Genomic DNA, 10,172 nt, shown 5'->3' with positions numbered 1-10,172 from the left:
GTTCGTTCATTAAGGATATGAATTTGTTCATGTCCGTTTGTGTTCGTTCGTTAAGATCCTTAACGGACACAAATGAACTGGTTCACGGACGTTAACAAACGAATTGTTCATGAACATAAACGAACAGTTTATGAACATAAACGAACAGTTTATGAACATAAACGAACGGTTCATGAACACAAACAAACAAATATTAATGTAATTAAAACAACATCAATTATCCATAACATTCAACTTCATTCTTCCAATAGATAAACTAAAATTAACATAAACACCGTTCAAAAGATTCTAACATCCAAAAGTATTAGACATTTTAGTTTATCTAAAGCATACTTGAACAACTAGACATAATTATCCCAAAAGTACTAGCATATCCCAAAAAGTATTAGCATATCCCAAAAAGTATTAACATAAACCATAATAATCACGAATTCACCATCTTCATTGCACTAACGTCATCCCATCTTCAGTTCATGGAAGTTCAACATATATAACGTCATCATTTTCCTACAATTATCAAGGAAATTAGGCATACACTATAATAAAAGAAATAATCATGTTCAACAATAATAAAACATTACCTTCTTTTTCTTCTTTTGCAACCCATAATAATGACGATACCAATCAGCCCCACAAATAAGCATATCCACCATCTTAGTTCCTAAAGAGGCGCGATGTGGATCAATAACCCTCCCACCGGCACTGAAAGCTGATTCTGAGGCAACTGTGGTGAGTGGAATTGCTAAAATTTCAGCAGCCATTTTGGATAAAATTTTATACTTGAGTTTGTTATTCTTCCACCACTCCAATGCATCAAAATGCTCACCTGGTTCAGGAATCAATACGCCTTCTTCAAGATAAGTGAGTAATTCCGACTTCACACTTTCAACACAATCAACACTTCTAATATGTTGCTCATATTTAGCACTACCGGTCTTGATACCCCTACCAAATCTAGAAGTGGTAAAGATAGAACTACTAGGTATACTACTGCTCCCAGTTTGACCACTACCAATATTTGAACTTGTAGATGAGCCAGCATTAGGCTCCTTACAAGCCTCAACATACTCTTTAAACAATTCATTCAAAGTTTCTTCAACTAACTTAATCTCTTCTTCAGCCTTTTCAGCATCATAAATGGCTTTAAAAGAAAATTTAATTAATTTCATCTTGAATCTAGGATCCAGAACAGCACCAATTGGAATCAACAAATTACATTCACCCCAATACTTATTAAATTTCAAATTCATCTCAGCAACCATATCTTTCATCCAGTCACCTTCATCCAAAAATAAATCATCCATAGCTTCTTTTATCTCGTATAACTCTTGAAGAAATAAGTTGGATGTTGGATACTCAGAGCCTAGGAAAAAAGAGTAAACGCTTGTTAATGATTCAAATGTAGCATGCATGCAAGAAATAAAATTTAATACCTGAAATAACTTTTGTGGCCTCGTTGAAAAGTCCCAAAAAATGGCAAACATCTTCAACTTTTTGCCAATCTTCTTCACTAGGCAAAGTTTTGCATGTAGATTCCCGCTCGGCATAATTCACAAACACTTTTTTAAACTCAAAAGCTGTGGATAACATAGCATATGTGGCATTCCACAGAGTACTAACGTCTAAGATTAGATGCTTCTTTGGCATTTGTAATTGCTTAGAAAGCTCACTAAAGGTATGCAATCGACCCGGAGATGCACTCACGCGTTTCACACTTTCACGAACATTGTGAATTATGTCTTTAATCTTTGTTAAACCATCCTGTACTAACAAATTCAGAATATGTGCACAACAACGCACATGAAACATTTTTCCATCAATCGAAAACTTCTTTTGAATAGACACGTTTTCCATTAACTTCTTAGCCACCACATCATTAGTTTTAGCATTATCAACGGTTAAAGTAACAACCTTTTTCTCAATTTTCCACTCTTTTAGACACTCTTAGAGGCAATCATGTATACGAATTCCTGTATATGGTGGAGGTACCTCAACAAAATTCAGTATGCATTTATGTAGCTTAAAATCTGAATCAACAAAGTGGCATGTAACAACCATGTAATGAATATTCTGAATTAATGTCCACATATCAGTTGTAATGCTATAACTATTGACTAAATTTAACAATTTTTGAATTCTTTTTCTTGCAATTCCATAAGCAGATATACAATCTTGCTTAACCATTGCACGTGAGATCTTGGTATATGATGGATTAGCTTCCTTCATCAACACATTAAAGAGATCATACTCAACAAAACTAAATGGCAACTCATGAACCATGTTCATATGAGGAATAACCTCTCTCATCCTAGTCATATCAAACTTCCAATTTAGAATACCTGATGCACCATCTGATTTTCCAGGCATAGCATTCAACTTTAATTGACCTTTCTGCACCACTTTTAATTTCGGGCACTCCTGAAGGTGTCTACGCATTGGTGTGGTTGTTCCATCTTTGTACTTCTTTACTTTCTCCCCACAATGGTTGCACTGATGCACTATAGTTCCATCAGCCAAAGTTATCGATGTGGTGATGGAGATGGAGATGGAGGTTGGTTCAGGAAAGTGTCAATGTAGTGAAGAAGAAAGTGTGATTTGGGTATTAGGGTTTACAATTTTTATTTAAATCAATAATATAAACATACTGTTTCTCAGTTATGTTGCGGATGTTCACCGTTAATATACAAATAATAGCATGATGGTAATTTGTAAAGGCAAAAGATCAAATACAAATAATCTTAACATATTAAACATACAAATTGAAGAAAAACTCAAAAAAACAAGGTGACATTTTTGTAATTACCACTAACTATCAAGGGTAATGCACGGTACCACTAACTATCAAAGTTACTATACAAATGTGAACTCAACCAAAAATACCTAAAAAACACAATTTTTTTTATATTTTTTTATAAAAAAATCGCTACATTTTGTTAGCAAAAAAAAATGTTAAAAAAATATTTTTTTGCTGCTACTAAAAGTAGCGATTTTTTAATAAAAAATGTTAAAAAATAAAATAAAATAATTTTTTGTGTTTTTTTTATTTTTTATTTTTTAGGTTTTTTGGGAGTTTAGTTTTTAGCATTTTAGCTTGGGTGGGGGGGGGGGGGGTGTTAGGTTTTTGGGGGGTGAGGGGTTTAGGTTTTTTAGGGGTGGGTAGGGGGGGGGGGGTTAGGTGTTTTTTTTTTTTTTTTTGGGGGGGGGGGGAGGGAGGAGGGTTAGTTTTTTTTTAGGTTTTTGGGGTAGGGTTTGGGAGGGGGGCAGGTTAGGTTTTTTTTTAAGGTTTTTTAGGTATATTTGTAGAGTAACTTTGATAGTTATTGATAATTACAAAAATGCCACCTTGTCTTTTTGAGTTTTCCTTCAATTTGTATGTTTAGTAGGTTAAGATTATTTGTACAAGAACTTTTCCCAATTTGTAAATAAACTTAAAATTAGGAACTTTTGTGTACTGTAATTTGTGATGTAAATTAATATGTACTTTAAGTTACAATTATAATCAGTATAATAAAAATACAACATAAAAATGTGCATCGGTATATTTTTTTAATGTTTCAGGTTACATTAACAAAATCATCAATTTTTTAATGTTTGATAGTACCTAACTATCGAGGATTACATTACACAAGTAACTAATAGATAAAAACAGTGCATATATATGCTTATATGCTGATTATTAATCATTTTAAACACATTATAATGATCTAATATCTATAATTATTATTATAATCAATATACATATATATGAATATGACAAATATAAAAAGAAAAGATAATATAATTTAAATAGAATATATAAAAAAATTATTCTTTAATGAATAATATAAACAAACAAACATGGACGAACGTAAACGAACAAACATAAACGAACGTAATCGAACGAACGTTCGCGAACACGTTATCGAACGTTCACGAACATAAATGAACGAACGAGACCTTTGTTCATGTTCGTTCATTTAACTTATCGGACGAAAATTTTTGTTCATGTTCGTTCATTTACTAAACGAACGAACATGAACGAACTTCCCGCCGAACGGTTCATGAACTTTTCGTTGAACGTTCAGTTCGTTTACAGCCCTATCAATAGCAACTTGCACCCGAATGGAAACCACAAGAATATTCATTGATAGTCATATGTAACTTCGTCAGCGGTAACAACGTCATTGGTATGAAGTTGCATCAATAGGAACTCTTGATTAACAAAAATTGATTTTAGTAGAAAATTCATAGTTAGTAGCAAATTGCTCTAAGTAATAACATTCAAACTTGACATTTTCCCCTTTAACATCACTAGCGACTTGATCTATCGGCAACATTCTCTTCGTTAGTAATAAACTAATAACCTTTTACGTTGTGCATCATCAAATACAAAACTTCTTTGTAGAGCCTCCTAGAATTTAACGTCGTCATCATCATCAACCTCTAGCTAGTAACTATAGAAACTAGGTTCACTTTTTATTAAAAATATTAATAAAATAAATAATAACGAGATCTCATTATTTGTGGGAAATTTTACTAGTTCAATATCGGTTACATAAACTAAAATAAATAAATGTAATATACAATTTAATTGTACCAATCTTGATTCAAGTCGATGTCTTTGGAAACTTCAACCGCACCTACGAGATCGAAACTCCGCTGCAAAACAAGCAAAATTGTTGACGGTTTTGGTTGAGGCACGTGTTCAACACGCTTCCCTTAAAACAGATTCCGCGCCTCCTCTCAGACGGTTCTGTCTCCCAGGGTACAACAACCGAAACAGTATGTGTACTGCCGGAGATGACTCTCATGCCCGAGATAGCACCGGGTATACTTTGGTGTTCATACAATTAAGAAAATATGAAGTTGAGAAAAGAATAATTTAGAGAGTGCTCCTCTCTAAATTTCCATGGAACAAAAGAAGAATTTGTTGTGTTTATTTTTCTTCTTATTCTCAAATGAATAAACCATATTCATTTTATAATGAGATGCATAGACTCATTCAACCCTCTTAATGATTGTCATAAACAAGATCATTAATCTTGTAATTAACAAGATAATTAATCTTGTAATAAAAAAGGGTTTAAACTCTAAATTAATGGATAATAAGTGGTAGTAAAAGAAAACTGCCATTTAACTTATGGCACTAGTGGAAACCGTCTAACATTAACTCTCTAGTAAGTAGACTGGTTTGACCGGTCAACGCGCATGCAGGCGCGCCTTAGTTGAACCTGAAGTACGCTTGCGCGAAGACACACCTTCTTGCGCCACACGCTAATTGGAAGTCGCTGCGTATACCAGGATCTCACGCCACGTCATATGGAGTCGCGCGCCACACGGATGCCACTACGCATACCAGGATGCTACCTGGTCATGCGCCATCCAAACTCGTGTGCCATTTGCATTCTTTGCGCGCCTGAGAGGCCTGCGCCACATCATCCGCCTAAGTCACCCAGTGGTACGCCAATGATGTGCGCCATACGCCTAAGGAGCTCGCGCCATAAGGACATGCGACATGCCTTGGCATCCGCCTACACCACCCAAGGGTGCGCCATAAGCGGACCCACCATGTATCTGACCACGCTAATGGGCAAAAATACAAAGGCGGTGTGCGAAGTTCAAAGTGCCCCACATTGGGCCTATGGCCCATGTCACGCGCGCATGTGTGCGGGTGCATCTCCTTTGGTCCCCACTAGTGTTTGCCTTTAAGGAAACAATTTATAAGGAGTGCTCTTCCTTATATACCACTTTAAGTTTTGTCATCCCACCTATGTGGGACAAGGTAACAAATCTCAATCCATTTTTCTCATCTTTGTTTGTTCCAAACATACAACTTCAAGCTTCGATATCTCATTCATCTTAGCTCTATTTGAACATAGTTTGAACACAAACCCATAAATAATTATTTATACAATACATATATAAATATTATTGATGTCCAAAATATTTAGTGAAAAACTCATTTTCACTAAAATTTCCAACACTACCAATTACATAAATAGCGATTACGTAGAATTTTGCGTCACTAGTTATGAAGATTTAAACCTAACAAGATTGTGGACCTCATTTTACAACAACCAAACGTGTAACCCTTATGTGAGATTCCTAATCTCAATCATTGAGAATGTTACTCCAAGTGATACACCGAACACCGTTGCTACTTTTATACCAAGTGATACGTCATTATTTGCTTTTACACCAAGTGATACACCTTATTCACCCCACTATGTAATAGAACATGGTTATACTCCTAGAAAATCTTATTAATCAATAATCTTTCCCACAATTCAAGCTAAAACATGCTTCACAACTTATTGTCATTTTCAACCTCTAACAACATATTTTATTTTGAACACACTCAAATATTGATTTTAGTGCAATCTATGCAAAATAACCTTTTGTGTCAAACTAAGTCAAATTTCATTAAAGAACACCTATAACCAATTCCTAAATTGGTTAATATTGAACAATTATGTGTTCTAATGTTGTGCATCATTAATGATGTTTGTACACCTATGGACGCCTTAGTTACCTCTTATTTCTATATATTAATATTTGGCCCAAAATTCACAAAGTATACAATTTGCCAGTTTTTTAGTTGGCTATGTAATAGAATCAATGATTTCTACCAACTTTATGATTTGATACACCATTAATTTAAGGAAACTTGAGTTGGGTTCGTATTTTACCAAATGAAGAAGTCGAGGCATTGTGGGCTTCCAAAATGATTAGTAAAAACTCCAATCACTTAAAAGCAAAACTAAAACATTGATTTAAACCTTCAATTTTCATCTACATTTGTGGTTTCTCCAAGGCTCAGGTTATTACTCATCAAGGCCCTTACATAAATTCTCAATTTTGATTTTTGTTTTTTTAACCCTTGGAACCAACACCAATTTCTTATTGTGAAACTGACCTTTATACTTCAACTTGGATGGGTTGCAAAGAGTGGAAACGAAACTGCTAAAGTTTCGGTTGACTGGGTCCATACGGTGTTCGAAGGACATGCCCTGTACGAACTTGAAAAGAAAATTCAAAGTGAAGTCGAGGAGTCGTGATCAGTTTCATGGGGCCAAAAGGTGGTCAAAGGGGATGGACCTGGATGAGGAGAACATACAAGCCGAAATGGCACCATGACCGGTTTGGGTTCAGGTTCGTGGGGCCAAAAGGGCCACAGAGAGGCTGAACCAAAACCAAAGGCTAAACAAAAAACAACCCACAATGAATGGTGGTTGGAGGAAGAAGGTAGGCCAAGGTCTAAAACGAGACCGACTGGTCAGACCAATTGGAGGACCAAAGGACGATCCAAGACAAACAAGCGGTCGTGTCACACACTTACATTAGGGATAGTATAATAGTATAGAGAGAAATTGGTAGGGTTGTATTTAGCATCCGTAAGCATTGATTGTAAGTTTTGTAATCTTTGTATAAGCAATCAATATTGAAATGTATTATGTTTTTGGTATTCTTATTCCTTTTGGTGTAAAATTGTCGTTGTTATTCTCATGGTTGTAAAACAAGGTCTCCAAGGCCGAGTACACCCCGAGTAGTCGCTACAAGGTAGGCTGCCGAGACGACTTTCTTCAACTCCGACTAATTACTCGGAATCAATCAAATGCGGTCAACATTGGCCAAAATTGGATCTAGTGGGTCAACTCGGGCCGAGTTTGACTTAAAATAAAATAAAACATAATTTCTACGTCTATCATATTATTAACCTATAAATAAGCAACTAACTTGTGCTTAAGGTTGTTGTAACTTTAGCTTTGGGAGTTTTTCAAAAAATAAATGGAATTTTCCTTTTTAACCTTCAAGTTTTAATCCTTGACAATTTAAGATTAAAGTTTTAATCTTTGTTTCCTTTTTAACCCTAGAGTTTTAATCTTTGACAATTTAAGTTTAAAGTTTAATCTTTGGTAATTTAACCCCTTTAATTAATTTGATTTTTCACTTCTAATTCAAAAGTTTCAATCTTTTGCGATTTAACCACTTTGATTTTTTTTCTTATGTGTTGTAATCTTAGCTTTTGGGGGGTTTTCAAAGAAAAAAATGGTTATTCATATGGTTGTTCCGTTGTTGTAACCTTGGCTTTGGGGATTTTTCAATTTTTTTCGCTTTATGGTTCATTCGAAATTTTGTGACTTAACACATCGCAACGTGCGTCTTTGGTTTAACGTTTTTACGTTTCGTTCTAACGCGAGTTAACACGACGCAACGTGCGTGTGTGGGTGAACGTTTTTACATCGTCTATTTTTTCCCGTTTGACAGGTTCAACATAACGTGCGTATCCTAAATCGACTTAGTTATAACTACAGAATCCCGGCCGCATTGCGGCGGGTCGTAATTCTAGTTAAAGAATAAATATCAATTTCACGTATTTTGTTATAAATATTAGTAAATTTATGTTATTTGACATATATTTTATTTCCAAAAACTAATTTCTTTATAATTTGGCATCTCCGAGTACTCCCCGTGTACTCTCCGGCTAGGTCGAGTACTCTCAACTCCCCGATCGACCGACTAGGGAGCGCCTAACGACTTTTACAACCATGGTTATTCTCGAACCCCGCCGCAATGCAGCTAGACTTATTTTTAGTTAAAAAAATTGAAGTCTGGAATTAATAAAGTAAGTAGTGGAGATTGGAAAGTGGGTTGGAAGCAAAGCTAACGAATATGAATGCTCACTAGATTTTGTTCGTATGCCTTCTTATAATTTTAACCGAATAAATGAATGAATATAATTTTTTATATTTGTTCATTAATACGTATAACAAAAAATGAACAATTGTAATCTCATAATTATATTCCAACACCGGTAATACTATTGAGTTTCCGGTAGAATCTTGCGGTATCTCCCTGTTACTTTCTTTAGGAGAGGTTTCTGGTTAGAATCTTGTTTGTGACAAAAAGTCATGCGCCAGCTAGGGGTTTCACCATAGTGGCGTCTTCCGGCGGTGGGTTTTCTCTGGAAATCTTGACGGACTGGGTCACCAACACTGTTTGCAATCGCAAACGTGGGTGGTCTTTGCCATAGGTGTAACCAGGTATTCGGGTTTTGTTGGACGTTAAAAAAATGATAACATCTTTGATGGCTCAAGAATTGGGGTGGGGTTCATTACATGGGTACCCATGTCACAAATTGGGTAAATTTGTTTTTTAAAGAAAAACACCGAGTAGTATATAAATATCATAGCTACATAAATTATCAAAGTTTAATCAATCATGTGTCTTAACATAAAATGACAAATGTGTCTTCATTTTGGTGAAAATATGATGGACCTAAGATAGTTATAGTCATATGAGACTTCTGCAATAACATTAAGGTCCATATCATTATCACTATGTAGATCGTTTTCACGAACAATGACACTAGCTGTATTTGATATTTAGCCTACTTAGTTTGTCAATGAGGTCCGAATCTAAAGTGTTACATACATTTCCTCGACAAAGAACTTATAAATGTTGCTTTTGTCATGAAAAAATGTTGCGGCCCATGACAAAATGTCTAATCGCTTTTTCAAGGAGATGTATGTGAAATTGTCCTACGATGGAGAAAATATTTCAGCTTTAACTTGTAACATATCAATGTATACTTGGAATATATGTTTTTATAGCATAATGTACAATGTACTTAAAACATGAGTTAAGTATATATGTTATTTCACAAATTTTAGAGGTGTTATATATACTATGTGTCTGTGTGAAATAGCTATATCTTTAAACATGATGAAAGTAACGAGGTAGACAAATTATAAAGGTTTTTTTTTTCAAAATTTTCACCTTTTGAGTTTATCATGCCATCATATGTTGTAATTTGTAAAAGGCCAAGTTTTATCAAGGTGTTCACAACTTAAAAAAATCTCTTAGGATTATTTTACTACTCAAGACCTTGAAGCCCAGCACATAAGCTAAAATGTGGTTTTCTTATAAAACCAATTAATGATAGAAGTAGCTTAATTTGGATTATTTTGACGTGCCGTATCAACCAATATTGTCCATTTTGTCCATGAGAAGATCGCAGATTTGTTTTTGGTTGATAGGGTGAAAACTTCCGAAGAGGTCACCCACCCTAGGATTGCTCCCAGTCAAGCACACTTAACTATTGAGTTATCCTCTCTTCAATAGAAAAATGCATTTGACGTTAAAAAAAATACAGTCAATGCACCAAAAATGCTTTATTTATGGTGAAACAA

General features: G+C 34.8%; 1 protein-coding gene across 1 annotated transcript; it reads right to left on the bottom strand.

The window, feature by feature from the left end:
• Window positions 1-213: 213 nt before the first annotated feature.
• LOC118485571 (zinc finger BED domain-containing protein RICESLEEPER 2-like) lies at window positions 214-2,436 on the bottom strand. The gene is made up of 4 exons (XM_035981800.1): window positions 1,990-2,436; window positions 1,434-1,911; window positions 582-1,363; window positions 214-288 (listed from the first exon to the last, which is right to left on the bottom strand). The coding sequence occupies exons 1-4, from the start codon at window positions 2,434-2,436 to the stop codon at window positions 214-216; spliced, it is 1,782 nt and encodes a 593-aa protein (XP_035837693.1).
• Window positions 2,437-10,172: the final 7,736 nt, after the last annotated feature.

Source organism: Helianthus annuus, chromosome 13 (assembly GCF_002127325.2).
Source record: "Helianthus annuus cultivar XRQ/B chromosome 13, HanXRQr2.0-SUNRISE, whole genome shotgun sequence".
Lineage (NCBI taxonomy): Eukaryota > Viridiplantae > Streptophyta > Magnoliopsida > Asterales > Asteraceae > Helianthus > Helianthus annuus.
Note: the sequence above shows the minus strand (reverse complement) of the source record. Positions and strands in the feature narration are given on the sequence as shown.

What these genes read in the sequence shown, in the direction of transcription:
- LOC118485571 (XM_035981800.1), bottom strand. Translation starts at nt 2,436, where the DNA reads ATGCGTAGACACCTTCAGGAGTGCCCGAAATTAAAAGTGGTGCAGAAA. An exon ending in GCATACTGAATTTTGTTGAG is followed by an intron (nt 1,912 to 1,989) that starts GTACCTCCACCA and finishes ATTGAGAAAAAG; the next exon opens with GTTGTTACTTTAACCGTTGA. An exon ending in TGCAAAAGAAGAAAAAGAAG is followed by an intron (nt 289 to 581) that starts GTAATGTTTTAT and finishes TTTGGATGTTAG; the next exon opens with AATCTTTTGAACGGTGTTTA.